This window comes from Phoenix dactylifera, chromosome 2, assembly GCF_009389715.1.
Source record: "Phoenix dactylifera cultivar Barhee BC4 chromosome 2, palm_55x_up_171113_PBpolish2nd_filt_p, whole genome shotgun sequence".
Classification (NCBI taxonomy): Eukaryota; Viridiplantae; Streptophyta; class Magnoliopsida; order Arecales; family Arecaceae; genus Phoenix; species Phoenix dactylifera.
This window is the reverse complement of record NC_052393.1, coordinates 24888519-24905971: the sequence shown is the minus strand read 5'-3', so window position 1 is coordinate 24905971 and position 17453 is coordinate 24888519. Positions and strand designations below refer to the sequence as shown.

Genomic DNA, 17453 nt, shown 5'->3' with positions numbered 1-17453 from the left:
ACAACAGTTTCTCGGTCACATGAATGGAAGGCTAAAGTCAAGTAGGGACTAGGAGAGTGGCCACTAGACCCTATTATGGATGAAGGTCAATATCCAACAACTATTATTGGGTCCCCTGATGTCTACAAGGCTGTTATTGCCAACTTGAAGCCAGCCACTCGTGCATCCTGATCCAATGAGTTGTTAATCATGCTTGTCCATCTCTGATAGTGGACATCCTAGTTTTTGCTATCTGTACAACTAGACTGAATGATAACTGGTGCATCCTGGGTTAGTTTACTAGCCCTCCTATGTATCTTATTCAACCTATTGTCTGCCCACCCATAACCACCAAATTGTTTGGGTTCAGTGTCTTGAACTCATAGTGTATTGGTCTAACACATATATAGGTTACGTGGTACCCACGAGTTTGACTTTGGTATCTCTGGCCGTAGGAAGCTTCGGTACTTTTTGGGTGGGTTTGATACTTGTTTCATATTGTTTTGTTTGACATGTCGGTAGCTTTCATCCTTGCTCAGTAGGCTTATTTTGTATACATTTTTCTTTACTATTTTGTTGATACCTATGTGTTATGTTCATCTAACTCTTACTTGTATGGTTTGACTTTGTGAATAATATTATGGGCATTGCCCACTTACACATCAAAAAAAAAAGAGCCATATGTGGCTTGTTAAACGAGTCCATAGGGTGGCTTTATAATTTTTTTAGTTAAGGATCGACTTCATGGATGTTTAAGGGTGTTTTTGTGTTCAAGCCTCTTTTAGTAATACTACTTAAGTCGAGATATATAGGTACATTACTTCATATCCTTGTCCTTGCATGTTGAAATAAATTAGATTTGGTTGTTCGCTTGTAAATAGGTTTGAATATTGGGCTCTAATTGAATTTGTCCTTTATTTGCATTTTCACATTTGAAATATGATGTAGCTGCAAGCTTAAACATATTGGGATTGGCAATAGGTTTCATCAAGATAGGATTTAGTTCACCTTATGGTTGAAAAAAGATTTTATTGACATAAACTCAACCACCTACTAACAAATACTTATGTTCATATTAGTAGGTCCATTTTTTTTGCCAACAAAACAAACCTTACCTAGTTTAAAAAGAAATTTTGAATCATCAAAATTACATAAATCTTGTTAGCAAACCAATTTCTCTTAGAATAAGAGGCCTTTAAATCCTAACATGATCGAACAAAAATGTATTTGAAATGAGCTAGGACTAGTCTATTCTAATTAATTTCTAAGTTGGATCAAATCTACGTGATATTTTCGTCGTGGCAAAACTAGGATTTGGTTGAGGGGGCAAAACAACAAAGTTATAAAACCATGACACTTGGAAAATTAATTTATATATTAACTTTTCACTTCTATACATAGAAGATACATATGTTATACACTAAATCATGCCATTTTTTTAAATTCAATGTGGACCCGTATAAGATTAAGGACTATGGCATTTTCAATTGTTATTGGTTTCTTGATTTCTAGTATATGATACTGAAGAAATTTTAGAGCAATAAATCTTCTCAAAAAATACTAGAAAACTAGCATCTGGGTTTATTACATTTGAGCATATATTGCCTAGTAGATCAAATAGTCTTATGGACTCAATCTCCAACACAAATTACAAAAATGATAACTTAGATTATATAGATATCAATCATCCACAAATTGAAGCTAGATTGAGAAAGGGCAGAGAAAAATAATTTTAGAAAATAGAAACTAAAAATATTAGGTTATATAAAGATCAATCATCCATGCACAAATAAGAGCTATATTGAGAAAGGGCAAAGAAAAATAAATTTAGATAACAAAAATTTAAATACAAAAGTTCATAGTTTAAGGTAAAAAAATCTTGGAATTCAAAATAATCATTATTTGTTAAATCTAAAAAAAATACAATTCATATGGTTATACCTAGATCAGATCAAATATTAAACATTCTATTTTTTTGGTAGGCTAAATGTTAGACATAATAATATCAAACAATCATTTTTGGAGCATATTATGATCATTCACATTCCAAACTAGTTAAAATGGGAATTTCTTGCAACATACAATACCAAGATATCTATCATTAATAAACATAAATCAAAAACTTTATGTGACCTAAATCACTGCAAGAAGATAGCTAGCAAATATATTTTGTCTAAATAAAGTTCTTTTATAGATTACAACTGGATCTAGCATAAACGTATCCTTTTTAAAAATTTTGATGAACACGCAAAAGATATGATATCTCAGATCTGATCATGATTCTAGGGTTTGATTTTTGATCTATACATTAAATAAGAAAATTGTAAGGACGAAAATAAAAGATGAAAAGAGACAATAAGGTGAAAGAAAAACCGAAAGAGAGGAGAGAGAAATATATTACCTCTGGCGATCAGGAGATCTGGTTATGGAGATGAACAGGAAAGGGGAAAGTTGCCGGCTGCTAGGTGGCAAACATAGCTTCTCTATTGTTCTTTATAATAAGTTTATGAAGATTTAGAAAGTGCATCCAAAAGGTATAAGTGCTTTTAATATAATTACTATTGGATCATACGTTGTAGAAATCAAGGAAGGTATTAATTATTTATATGCAATTATCTTATTTCTCCATTGAGGGAGAGAACTAAACAAAGAGGGATGTATTTATAAATAATCTGAAAATCTTTTGGTATGTGGAGCATGCATATGTCTGGAGTTGACGGTCGAGGCCGAGAAATTTGTGTTGTATTTATATAGATGGCATAGCTTAAGCTGTCTGCAACCAAAATTCAATAGCTAACAAGATCCGATGATATCCCAAAAAATATGATACCTCAAATTTGATGACAATTCTAAGGTTTTATTTTTGATCTGTAAGTTAAATAAAAAAATCCGAAATGATGAAGACAAAGATTAAGAGAGACAATAAGGTGAAAGAAAAATTGAGGAGAGGGAAAGAAAGAGATTACCTTTGGCGATCAATAGATCTGATTATGGAGACAAACTGGAAAAAGGAAGGTGCCAACTACTAGATGGCAAGCTATGGCTTCTCTATCGTTCCTAATAACAGTTTCCCGACAATCATAAAAGTGTAGCCAAAAGGTCTAATTGCTTTTAACAAATTAGCGTTGGGTCATATGTTATAGAAATCATCAAGAGAGTTATTAATAGTTGCAATTCCCATCAACTACGGACATTATCTTATTTCACCCAAGTGGGAGAGAATTGAACAAAGAGGCATGTATTTATAAATAATCCGAAAATCTATTGGGGTTGTGGAGCATGCCTGAACTTGACCATCTAGACCGAGACATTTATATTGTACTTGTATAGATGGCATAGCTGAAGTTGTCATCACCAAAATTCAATACATAAATGGGCTTCATTACAGCTTTTGCAGCCTCCAATGATGATTGTGCTGCACTAGAACAAACTTAGGGCCTGTCGAATGAAGCTCAATTAGAACCATCCAGAATAATCGAACAGTTTAGTTGCAATGATTCAAACCAGCAAACTACAACAGCCTACCATTTGAAAGCTCATGTCCATCCCCCTATTATGCTCGGCCTGAACCATGCTCGAGTGCATTGATTTGAGTGAAATGGTAAAATAGCTTGCCAATTGCCTTTCAGCTTGTATTCACCCTTTAGTCGATGAGTGAGCTGTTGGCCAACCAGTAGGTTACTACTCACTCGCCAACGCACGGAAGCAACTCGATAGTGTAGGCTAGTGAGCATGGATAGGCCTCATGGACAGGCAAGTAGGAATCTTTGGGCTTGTTTCGTTGATCGAGACTTGATAGGTTCGAAACAACATGCTCCAAATACTTACAGCAACAGCTAAAACTACAAAGATAATGAGTGAATCTATGATCATCTATTTGTGTCTGAGTTATTGTTGAAGCCTCCTAAGCTTCCTTCTCAGCCATCCCATATAGTGCATTCTTTTGGCTGCCATGCTGCCATCCAAGGATGGGAATGTGGCAATCAGGGTGGTTCTGCTAATTGCTTCCATGCATCCTATTCCATCTGATGCCTTAGTAAGGTCCGTTGTTCAAGTATCGAGTGCCAAGTGGCTGGTACATACGGTACCGATTAAGTATTGTATTGATATAGCATACCTGTTCTATATCGATACACCATTTTCTTTTTTTTACTTTTTTATTTTTTATTTTTTTAATCTTTAGGGATTATTTTAATAAATGTGCCCGTTTGAATTACGGCTGTGATGCTAATTTGATGCTTTCTCATATCATAATAGTCTCTAGCACGATATGATGATCAACGAATGCAATTATAATATAATTGAGTGTACGAGTATATATAATTGAATATATACGTACCAACTTTTAATTTCTCATGGCATGCCTATATTGCTTGTAGATAGCGAGATCTAGGTGACAGTCTGAGCTTGAGATCTAACTCCAACCTGAATAATCTGCCCACCCATGCATGTTATAAACTGAACCTCTTAGATAGCCATGCTGACACTGTTCCAATGTCTAATATTAGGGTGGGCATACTAACTAAGGGAAGATCAAGGTAATAAAATCCAACCCATGATCTAGCTGAGGCAGTAGAGGGTAGTAGCCATTGTATGTAGCCATTTGAATACAATGCTTCAGATGAAAGATATCAATATAGGTCATACTCTAGCTGTGTGGAATAGGATCCGATATCCTACTCCGCATGTAAAGTCATTTGTAGTAGTAGCCTTATGTCCCGAACCATCTCAAGACACCCATCTCGTGTATGCACTTGTATTCTTGTAGCCTCCAAGTCATGCATCTTGGTCCATATCCTGCATGGCACTACTGAATTATGACTCTCTCCGGCATCATATGCATTTTTGCTCAAACTATCATCATTATCATCATCATCACTCATATTGTGAGATGATCTGGGCAATTAATTCCCCGAGGGCCTATTGTTCTCAAAATTAGAGCAAACATGCTTCTCATCCACTCTCTTTAATAGATTTGCAGTTCTTTGTCCTTTCTCTTTCTTGCTGATTTGAGAAATTGCTTTCTCATAATCATAGTCACAGCAGGATATCCCTTATAAATGATATGGTGGGAAATATTTCTCAGCAATTGGAAGAATTTTCCAGTTAAAGTAAACTAGGATAAGCTACTATGGTAGTCTCTCTCTCTACGCAATTCAGTTATGCTCTTGGCAGTTCCGACCTCAGATAATTGGTCTAGGCATCCAAACAGGCTTTGGCTAGTTTGGGTTTTATCCAATGGACAACGTATTCAGGCATCCAAACAGGCCAAGAGAAACTTACCTGACAGGCAAGACATCCAGGAATGGGTACCAGACGTTAGATGGCTTCTGTCCAACTTCTAGTCCATAAAAGCACCATCACTGACTTGCCCTCGGATTAGATTCCGGAACATCAAAAGCAAGCCATTATAATCAGTTGATTAGATTCCGGAACATCAAAAGCAAGCCATTATAATCAGCTCACTATATCATCTCACAATTTGAGTTTATGGATTTTGCCATTCCGGAAGCCAGCAAGGAGGTTGTCCGAGGAGGAAGACAGCACACTATATCATGGAATTATGGATTTTGCCTCCACCGGACTGCCTTGGCATAGCCAAATAATCATTTTTCCTTCCATGCAAACCGTTTGGCAAAAGACAAGCATAAGAGTGGGCAGAGCAAAGCTTCTATTACGAAATGAGAAGACTATAATAATGTTCTTCTAGAGTTTGAGCTCTCTCAACTCCGAAGGAGTTGAGTTGCAAATGAGGACCACTCTCCTTTATATAGACCTAGGTAAGGAGCTCCAAACCTTCTTTCGTCAAACTGCAAGCTTTTCTGCACACTTTTCCAGGCAAAAAGTCTACCATGATATAGAGTTCATGTCTTTCATACAGTAGCCATAGCTAGCTCGTCTCCAAGAAAAAAATTTGCAATTGGAAAATAGCTCCCGAATTTTTAGCCTGGAGTGCAATCTACTGTTCATACTGCCAAAGGCAAGGAGACAAATGATATGTGCATTAGTAAACTATAGAGTCCTATGGTGTTGATAATGAGAAAAAAAGGAATGTTGCAATTGTCATTTGGGGGCTAATGATTTGATTTTCACCACTCAGCTGGCTACAAACGCATCTTGAGAGGATGTACACTGTTCAATTTGACAAGGAATTGAAATTGTCCAGCAACTATCAAAAGCTTCATTCAGTAACGTGAAATAAAACAACAAATTGAATAATGCCTCATTGTTGTTTATAGATAATGCTTCAAACTTTTCCAGCTAAGAACTAAGCAGTCTACTTTATGCAATCTTCTATGTTGATAAATAATACAGAAATCAAGCAACACTGACTCGATTGTTCTACTGCAGAAAAAAATGGATGGATCATAGTAGAATGCTCTAAATTTCAGTAGCATCCATACAAGTTTATAGAATTTCTTACCCATCATAGCCTCATGCAAATGTTAATAGACTCCAAACAGGGAACCTTGATATCCACATCTACTACACTGTCATCTTGCCAATAAAGGAACCTGGTTAGAAAACAAGCTTGAGCCTAAGACAACTTCGGTATACGCTGGATTGTATTATTCTTAGAGTTGAATGCACTTCTGCCATCCTGTTGTGTATACATCAGTAAAAAAATATGGCAAATGTTTATAAGTTCCCTAAAATATATAGTATATGTCGAAAAATGGCTTAAACTAGAGTACAACCAGAAATGTTATCGAAACTACCCAAAACAAAACTATTTGATCTTCCAAAACTCGCATTTCTACCAAAAGTCATGGTAACACTATGCAAAAGAAATATGGGAAATGAGACAGGAATGAGAAAAGAAAAATTACTTAAGAGTCATTCTATGGAATCTCAAATCATTTAAAATTACTAATAAATACTGGTGCAGTACAGAACTATATAAGTCCCTGTTGACAGAGACTTCAGTAGATCGTAGAATGCTTAGCTGCCATTAATGTATAAAGACAACTGTACAAGGATCCAAAGCTGAAAGACTTGGGTAATTTGCAGTTTCACATTCATCCTTTGAAGGGACTTAGGCAATGATTTTCCGATCTTCCGAACCTTGATACCATTTATTCCTGGGAAGATGTTCTTATTCACAAAGGAGATCATTTTCAAACAATGAATCCACTTCCACCATTCTGAGATCTAAGTATTACGCCGGGGTGGGGGGGAAGGGAGCGAGGGAGGGAGATTCACTAGAAACTCTACTTAAGAGATAATGTATTTTACCTATCCATTTTTTCTTTAAAAGTTATTGCATAAAAAAGAGGAGGAAGGGAAAGTTATTCTACTTGAGAGATAATCCGCTAGATAACCAAGTATTTACATCTTTTCTTGAGTTATAATCACCTAAAAGAAGATATCACCTAAAAGAAGACATGAGCTGCGAGAAAGATACATGAAGCCATTACTTCAGTCAATTCAGGTACAATTACTACAGCTAGACATCTAGAATATACACAGTGCTATGTATATGACTGACAACTATGCTGATACACCAACATGAACACAGCTACAGTTACTGCGACATCATTGAGACTGCAGATATATCATGATAAGCAACTACTCTCTTTCTACATTCTCAAATATATGCAGAAACCCATTCAAAGTCATCCACCAGTTGATGTGCAGCTATGAGCGGACAGTCTAAGCACTTTGCGCTTCGTAATTTTGTCTACTACTGTGCATCAGCTCTGTAGAAATGCAGCAATTTTAGCGGCATCACCTTTTCCTGCACCAAGAGGAAATGGAAACATTTTAACAATTTTGACAGGGTGTATTCAAAATAATACAGATCCAAAAGATCTAATAATTAAACCTGAGAATTATCTACAGACTCGGAAGGAAAATGAAGACCGGTAGAGCATGTCTGCAGAATTTCAGGATTTTTCATCCATGCCTTGTGCCCCTCAAGGGCTTTCAGTTTATAGTGGAACATCTGAAAATGATGGAATGCCCCGTCAAGAAAGTGAAAATGTGTAAATATATATAATTAGGATTGCATCAAACAGAAGAAAAGGAATTTAATTTGGGGAAATTTGAAGTATAATAAACAAGGTGATAGAAGAAATAAGAACCTCAGACAATGAAAGGTCTGGTTTTTCAAGTTCCTCCCCTTTAATACATATGCCAGTTCCATGACAGTCTGGACAAAACACAGAAGAGAAACGGTCTTTCTGAGTTGCTTTCCCCTTGCGTCCTCGAGTGGCTTTTGAGTTATTTGACTGATTAGACAATATTTCCATCTCACAGAGAAGAACCCAGTGTATGAGGCAGGAAATGTGGAATAGATGAAAAGCCTACAATAAAAGGGAAGACTCTAAATGAAATCCTCATCAGAGAAAAAGCCCAATTTGGCATACAATAAGAACAGCTACAGCTAATTTAACCCATTAGAAACACTCACCCCGTTAGTGTTTCTGCTGCTACAAGCTAATTTACCAGTCTTGCAATTTAACAAGGTCGCCACATCCTTTCCAGGAAGCATTGGTTGCCGACAAATATCACAGGCTCTTTCAGACGCCAAGCGCTTCTGCTTCCTCAACTCTTGCCTAGCAGTCTTGCTTGATATAAGTCTTGTTTGAAGCTTCTCTGGAGCATCTGCAGCAGAATCATCCATCCCTGGACAATCTTGGACAGAGGACCCACAATGAATTGTCGGATCCTCAGTAGTTTTTTCCTGATTCAAGCATGATTTCTTTCTCTTCTTTCTCTGACGCCCAGTGTCATCAATTTCAAGCACAGAGCCAGGGGACGCGGGAGGGTCTTGATCATCTGAAGGCCAATTTCTGCCCAGGCCATATGTGTAAGAAAAATTAACTATAGCAAACTCACAATTTGGTGACGACTTCCACTTGTTGCTGCCGTCAACCTCCCCCTGTCCCAACCAAGCACACCACATTCTGGTTACCTTACCACAAACTTCATTGGTTTCGAGGATTCTACATGCAATGTGACCAATCCCTAAAAGCCGTACATTCAAATTTGAAACCTCCTCCTTAAGCAAGACCCCAGGAATTGTCAGACAACTATCTGTCTCGTTGTGGTTTGAAGTCTTTTCAAGACCGTTCCGAGCCAGGTCCAAACCACTGCCTCTTGAAGAACTTCTTTGGCCATCTACATCGACTCCAATACTAGGATCACCAGCATTCCTATTAAGATCACAACCAGTATCTGCAGAACTTAAATTCACAGTGCTGCTATCGGCAAACCTTGAATTCAATTCATTTTTATCCCCAGAACTATGTTCACCAGCAATTAGAGACTTCTGAGAAAATAAAACTGATAAGAATGGATCATCTGCATAAAGATTAGTGAAGAACAGAACACCATCGCTAAAAGGCCATGGGTTGGGGGCAAAGAGAGTAATTTTGGCACCAGCATATCTACGGGCATGGAGACTTCCCTTGAGATGATCGGACAGCACCCTCTCATTGTAGCATTCAGTGAGGCAGAGGGTGCAGAAGAATATGCTGTGCTTCCCAACTTGTCTCAGCTCCACATATGTATGCCCTTTCTGCCGGACATCATGAAGAGTTCTCCTAGCTGACACCTCCCTCAGATCCAGTGTGGCTGCCTTCCCAGGTACTAATTCTTTTCCCACCATCTCAGACGATTAAAGCACTTCAATCTCTTCGACTTACCCAAGAAATTTCGTTTCTGAACCAGATAAACCCTAAAAGCAACAAACCTTATGTAGAAAGTTCAAGAGACCATAGATTTACAACTCTTCTTTTCTTTATAAAGTAACTGCGCCGAGTACCCAATAACACGAAGGTATTCAAATATTTACTGCCATTTAGAAAAAGGAAACTTCACAGATCACTCAAGAACCCTGAAAATTCCTCAGATCTCTTACAAATCCTCTTTTCAGCACCCAAAACAGCACTAAGAGTACCAAATCTTCAAGAAGGCAGTTCAAGAAACCCTTGCTTTAGAATTCTGCCCCGGTTCTAGCACTGAAGACCCAAGAGCACAACAAAACAGAGGTATTCGAACATTTGCTTCCATTCGAACCCAAGAAAACCACACAAACAACTCTAAGAACCAGAACCACCACGTAGGAAATTAAAGAAAGAACTTTTTTTCCTTTGTTTTGGGGTAGGGGGCGTGGGAGGAAACAAACGACTCTAAGAACCAAAACCCGCCACGAATCTCATGAATTCCCTTGAATTGAACCTAGGAAATTAAAGAAAGAACTTTTTTCCTTTGTTTTGGGGTGGGGGGGGGGAGAGGGGGGAGGAAACAAACCCTCACAGACCCCAAGAACCACTTAATTCTTTCCAGAAACCATAGAAAACACGTTTTACAGAGCAAAAGCTTTTAACCTACAACAAGAAACCGTTCGAAACCCTAATTTCGAAAGTTCAACGTCGGACGACAACTGCATACCGTGGGAGCCCTTCGAGTTCGCCGCTTCGTCGCCGGAAACACCTTCCGTGAGTGGGAAAGAGCGCGATCGACACCGGAGCCCGCCATCTCCATGCCCATCTCCATTCGATTTCGAAGATTTTTGGAGGGAGGGAGGGAGGAAACGGAGACTTTCTCAGGCGATTCGGACCAAGGAATATAAAAACGAATGGGGAGGGGTTGGTTGAGAAGGCAAAGGCTCGAGAGATGCCTTTTATTATACTGAGATGCCAGCTAGATTCTCTTATAAGGTTGCAAGTTTGGATAAGACGTGGCTGCCTGTATTTAAAAATAAATATTTAATATAAAAATATTATTTTTAAATAAAATATTTATAATATATATATATATTAATAAAATATTCTAATATATAATTAAAATATATTTTTAAATAAATATTTAGTATAAATTTTATAAAAAATATTCAAAAATTGGTAAAAGTATATTGTTTAATTTTGTTGTTTGATCCTTATTTAGTATTTTCTAGAAGAAATTATCCTCCACGTATCCGACAATATATGTCCTCTGCAATCCAGATAAAATATATATTTTGACAAATTATATCAACTTGATAAGGTGTTGGAAGCCTTTAGTAAAAAGAACAATACTAGAAAAAAGATTGACGATATCATCGACAAAATTGAGGTAAGGCTTATGAACGAGGATAGCATTCTACATAATGGCAAAGGAGAAGGATTAGATTTGAAGATAAGGTATAGTCAACGATGGGGTTGCGTAAGAGGTTGGTGGGTAGGATCAGCCTTGATAGGGGAAAACTGAGGAGGTGGTTAGAGCGGCAAATAAGATTGGAGGCATTGGCGAGGGTTGTTTTAGATGTGGAACGAATTTCAGATCCAATGAACAACATAATGATATCGACAAAAGAGCGTATATGGTTGGGGTTAGGGTAGAGGGAGAAGAAGACACAAAGGTGACGATGAGTTTTCAAAGACATGCCATCTCCATTGACATACATGGAGAGTATTCTTTCTACATTAATAAACACATATTGACTGATATGCACAAACTATCTTTACTTATACACACCTTTTAACAGGTGGCACACAAAACATATAGAGATGCTCATGTCTTTTTTGGGTGTATCCTTCTATTCATCTACCCTCTACTAACAAAAGACCATTAGAAACATCCATGGCCTTGTTTTTGGGCAATACAAGCATTACCTGATTTCATACATTCATACTATTTGTTAATACATAATCTTTTGACCTCACAAGCCAAGTTCACAATCTCAATATATTTCTTAGTAGATTACAAAATTTCTTCAAACAGAAAAGACAAGCCTGATTGACCTTACAAATGAAATTCTTTTGGGCCCCTCAATGCATCTCTTTTGTCCTTGCTTTTGTGCATATGTGATGGTTGCTTGGCTTTATAATAAATTTTCCAATTTTAATGGGGATATATGTATAATCATGCTCCATCAATAAACCAAAAAAAAAGGAGGGGGGGGAGAGGAAAAAAGGTCATCATGTGAGATTGATCTCGGCATACTTACTGCCGTAGCCTGTTAAATACTGCCATGGTCTCTCATCCAATGGGAGACTGAACTGGAAAACTTCATCAAGTGAGCTAGAGTAGTTCCATAAAAAGCCATCAAAACTTGCCACCAGCCTAGTTCTATTTGGAGAAACTATTCGGCATGCTATTCTCCATCCAGAGCCAACACCAAAGACCACAGGAAATCCCACCCGGGATCACCAAATGGATGAGTGACGTAGATGCACGTACACCATGGAAGTTGTTACATGATTCTAAAATTATGTTCAAGATCATGCTAACAAAAAAAAATAATACTAACCGATACAGAATCACGCTAACAAAGAAAAATATTATGGGCTGATACAGGTTGTTATGTGATTCCTAAAACTAGGCTAACAGAAGCGTAGAAATTGAAGCTAAAAGAATTATTGAAACTAGATATTTGAGGTAAAAAGCTCATATATAATCCATCAATGTCCATATAGGATCAATGCTGTACTTTTTGCATGTGCAAGAGAGGTCGATGGTTCTTGAGACGCAACAAGAGCGATCTCTGTTAAGAAAAATTTTGACACTTCTTATAGATTTTATATAAGAAAAAATTGAATATACAAGACAATGGTATAAACTTCAGCTTAAACATCATCATTAGTACTTGAGATATAAAGTGCAACTCTAATACATAGGTGGTTTGTATGCACAAAATTCCCCAGTCGGACTCTGCAATCGAGCAAAAACTATCAAGATCAGCATGCTCTATTTCAGTTTTATTCAGGTGATGTTCTATTCCAATTTGATCCTTGGAGTCACCAACTTCTTCAGTGAGAACCTATTCTTTCCTCGCTCAGCAGAGCATCAAGCTCTGTTTCAGTTGAAGAATTATAATATGTGTTTCCACTTAAAAATCCTTATAAAAGAAAGAAAGAGCCTCCAGTGGAGCTTTCTTAACTTACACTTTTTTCTAACTGACTCTAGCATATTTGGTTGGTTTTGAGTTTCTAAAATAGAAATAGAAATGAATGACTTTCTTTCATCCTTCAGCAGAGCACCAAGATCTAATTCAATTGAAAAATTATAATATGTGTCTCCACCTAAAATTCTTTACAAAAGAAAGAAAGAGTCTTTAGTGGAGCTTTCTTGACTTACACCTTTTTCTAATTTAGCCTGCATGTTTAGCTGGCTTTGAGTTTCCAAAATAGAAATAGAAATTAGTGGCTCTTACTCTAGATAATTGGTTCTATTCTTATTCCAATTTCAGGAAAGAATAGAAATGCTCCGATATTCCAAAATTCAATCTTCAATCTTTTCTTATATTCAAATTTTATTCCAATTCTAGGGACATGGCTATTCCAGTTCTCGTTCCAATCTATTCCGATTCTGATTCAAATTCCAGTCACGAATCAAACACACCCTAAATGTCATTCTGATACTAATTAACAATTAGGATTAATTCCATAAGATTGGAAGTCTATAATCCCTCATCAATATTTAGCTCTCATTTCATCAATTAGATTTAATGGATCAAGTCAGCTCTGCATAAAGATCGCCGATACTTTTATATTATTTAAGACAAATTATTGATGTTATAATTCCTTAATATTTTGTAAACATCATTATTGTTGTTGTTATAAATAATAAATTGTTTCTGTTCGAAATAAGAAATAAATTTGATATTTTATTTATTAGAATTTTCAGTTAGCCCGTATAAGAGAAAATAATCTTCAATAACAAATTTTTATGGCCACTTAGAATTAGCTTCTTCAAGAGCAACTACTCATCTTAGAGTTTTTCTTGCAAAACTAAGATACTATAATTTTTGATAGACACATAGTAGGGGATCCAAAGCATTTTTCATTACTATTATATTAATTTAAATATAATTTGAATAGAGATGGAAATTTAGGAAAGTAGAAGTCCTGGATCCAGGCTAGATCTCATGCTCCCTCGCTGCCTCCCACAACCTCCACACCCAGTAGAGAAAGCCTGCCAAGATTTGAGTGTGGCTTTGCAGCTTAACTAATTATCACCTTCAAAATAAGAGAAACTCGGATGCTCTGCTCGTATTTGGACTAATTTATAGCAATTGATTTTTTTTCTTCGTTTCTTCTTTTTTTTCCACCTGTAGAAGAAGCTCCATCTAATTCCACGTTCTGTAACTCGTACTTTTCTTCATTCATTGAGAACTTTATATTTTGATTATAAAAAAAGTCACTTATTTGCAGAACTTAGATGGCATACTTGGATCGAGCTCAGTTTCTAGCTAAGTCAATGACAAGCCTATGTCAATCAGCTTAATAAACATAATTCGAAAGACGACAATCAAAGTATCACAGCTCGTGGAACAATCCTTAAAGGAGTGAACCTGTGAGATTGGTAGAAAACCTGTAAAAGAAAGCTGATAGGCATCAAGCCCTATCACCTCAGACCCAGCGCCCAGAGGAGAAGCGCAAGATATGCTTAAAGTTCTACTAAATAGTATCTGCTCATGTGTGCTTGAAGAGCTTTTACTTTTGGCTTCTTTTTAGTAGCAAGTTGCAGCTTTCGAAATGGAGCTCCCAAAAAGAAAAAGCACTATGAAAAGAAGAGCTCAAAAGGCACGGACCTGAAAGGCGGACTTGTACTTGTAGCATTAGCATCATTTCAAAACTCATGATGTAACAACCATTTTTACATTCCTGTGATCTAATCTTTACAGCTCTCTGTTCCAAAAAAGAGAGTTTGACTGCCATGACATAGGCTTTCCACCTACAATCTTTTTAATGAGCCAATATCAATTCAAAACACCATGTGTCAAACTTGAGTCAAACTTGATTTGAGTTTGATTCAAGATTCAAGAAGCCTTGTCCATGCTTCAATCAAGCTTGAATCAAAGTTTAACCTGAAAGAATTCGGCTTTCTCAAGCTAAACTTGATGGTTGATTACATAATTACTAATATTTCATGCTATATAATAAGTTTAAGCAAAAGTTTTAAAAAATACAGAAAAAAAATAATGAGAAAAATTCCATAATATCAATCATTTAGATTTAGCCTAGTGAATCTACCATCCTAGTAAATTGGAATGAGACTTTCCAGAATTTAGGCCAAGATTCTATTCAACATAAAATTGAATAAATAAATTTTGTATCTTTATGTGCTCTAATATTCACCCTAAAATTCTTGGTAGGAACCTTATTCTTACATTTTAAGTTGGATGAACATGCTTCCATGAGAAGTAGTCCAAGCGATCTAGTTTGATGAACATTAAATAAGATCAAGAGATTAATTTACATCATGACCCATATCTTTTTTCTTCCAATCCAAATAAAAATCACAAAAACTCAGAGTTTTCAACCAGAAACCATCAGATTCTCACATCCCTAGCTAACTCAAAAAACCCAGGACAAAAAAAAAAACAAAAACAAAAAAACAAAGACATGAGATCGACCTGCATAAAGCAAACATGATAACAAGAGATGTCCATGAAAGACATCATCATCATCATCTTCATCAAGTTGGTTTGGTTGGTGTCAGCCCCTGATCTTGAGGACCCTGTGCCAGGTTTTCTTGCACCCTTCGCCCACCACCTTCACCCCCTTCTTCACCAGGTGTTTCAGCCCTATGGCTCGCTCCTTCAACTGGCTCTGGAACCCTGCCATGACTTACCGAGCTTGGAGAGAATTAGGGTCACAGCTCGCTCTCTCTCGTTTCTTCCTCCTCGATGGATCTGGGAGAGTTTTGGGTATATGTAGAGGGAGAAAGACGAGAGAGCATTCGGTGGGATCGCCACATCAGTGATGACACGTGGGGACGTGTCATTGGAGGTGAGACTGATTCAGATTGACACGATTCCACGCCTCTGGAGAGAGAAAGAGTGGGGATGACGCTGGATTTGAGATAAGAATTACATGGATGTGTTTGGTTGGGTCGAGCTATATATAGGAAGCTCTATTTTTATCCTGTTTTAGAAAGAAATAAAATTGTATCACTCCTAGTATTTAAATCCAATTCCATCATATTTGCTTGAAAAAATTAATTTAAAAGAAAATCCCTCTATTTAATTAATTTTTAAAAAAATTACTTGAAAATATTTCGAGTTTTGTTTCGATTCTAATTTCAATTGAACTAAACGGTCGGGTCGAAAATATAGCCATTCCAATTTCAATTCCAATCCATGTCACGAACCAAACGCACCTAAGGTGTAAATCAATAGGCTTAAGAAAACAATGATTATGGATTGATTAGGATTTAGGAAGGATAAGAGCAAAATAATTTATTTGGAGATATGATAAAATTTAAAGTTTCAAATCATTCTTTATCTCCCAAACCCAACTCAATGTGCTACGAGTAAGCATGTAATGAAATTGGAAAGTTAAAAAAGAAATGGTGCTTCAAATTTTATCTAACAAAATAGTTTAGGATCCTCTTAAAGATGACAGGATCATGGTTACATAATTTCTCAAATTGCTTGATTGATCTACACGTCATGGTAGATTAAGGAACCCTAAGATTTAATAAAAATAATCTATGGCACATGATTCATAGATTCAAAGGTCGTTCTTTTATTATGATCTCCATAAAATCATTATTAACCATTATAATAGTTATGATAGCTGTTACTTTCGCCATCTTGCATGATTTAGAATTATTCAATATCAAAATGATAATTACTATAATCACCATTATAACGACATTATCTTCATCACTATCTGCTTAACAAAAATATTTCTGAGGTCCAATAAACTTTTTAGCTGGGAAATTTTGAAAAAATTTAAATTTGGAAATAAAAATTTCTTGGTTAAAGGAACAATGATAATGTCAAACAACTGCCATGATTTGTATTATAATGGGTTGTTGTAACACTATATAAACAATTACAACAGTTATTATCTTTTTTCCATTAATATATATAGTATATTGTTGCCCAAGCTAGCAACCCAAAAGGAGGGATGAATTGGATTTCTTAAGCATAAGAGGCGACTCCAAATCATCTGGAGATAGCTCATGTTCTTGGTCTGTCAATTCTTAAGCATTGAAGGCAGGTCCTACTCTGCAGCTCTTCTTCGAGGTGACTCCTCTTGGGCTCTTAGGCATCAGGTTTGGCTTTTAGCATTGGAGGTGACTCTATTATTTATAGAAAAGTTAATAATGACAATAAAGACAATAATAAAGAGTCTCAAAATTTGAAGTTTCAAAACTTTAGAACATCAAAATTAGCATGTTTGGGTAAATATAAATGTGGAAAAAAATTTGAAAGATAAATAGAAATGACGTAAAATGGAAATAAAATCATGAAGAATAAAAGTGAATTATAAAAATTATTTATTATTATTGATTTTAGAAGGTTTCATATTTAAAAGTTAGAGGGGAATAAATTGAAAGAAAACAAATGGAAAAAAGGTAATAAAATCATGAAGAATCAAAGTACATTATCTAAATTATTTATTATTGAATCTTAGAAGGTTTAAATAAAAATAAAATATAAAATAAATAATTGGTCATGAAAGATGAAAAGAAAAAAGGGCATATAATTATCTTTGTTGATTGAATGGGTACACATACACACATAAACCAAT

The 17453-nt window shown here is 36.1% G+C and overlaps 1 protein-coding gene across 1 annotated transcript; it reads right to left on the bottom strand.

The window, feature by feature from the left end:
• Positions 1-7302: 7302 nt before the first annotated feature.
• On the bottom strand, positions 7303-10601 carry LOC103719200. Its single transcript, XM_008808325.4, has 4 exons — positions 8393-10601; positions 8064-8285; positions 7805-7924; positions 7303-7717 (listed from the first exon to the last, which is right to left on the bottom strand). Exons 1-4 carry the CDS (start codon positions 9590-9592, stop codon positions 7664-7666), a joined length of 1596 nt encoding a protein of 531 aa, XP_008806547.2. The 5' UTR covers positions 9593-10601; the 3' UTR covers positions 7303-7663.
• Between the last annotated feature and the right edge of the window lie 6852 nt (positions 10602-17453).

Coding starts and splice junctions, on each gene's coding strand:
- LOC103719200 (XM_008808325.4), bottom strand. CDS start 9,592: ATGGTGGGAAAAGAATTAGTACCTGGGAAGGCAGCCACACTGGATCTG. Junction 8,286..8,392: donor GCAGCAGAAACACTAACGGG/GTGAGTGTTTCT, acceptor CTTTTATTGTAG/GCTTTTCATCTATTCCACAT. Junction 7,718..7,804: donor AGTCTGTAGATAATTCTCAG/GTTTAATTATTA, acceptor CTCTTGGTGCAG/GAAAAGGTGATGCCGCTAAA.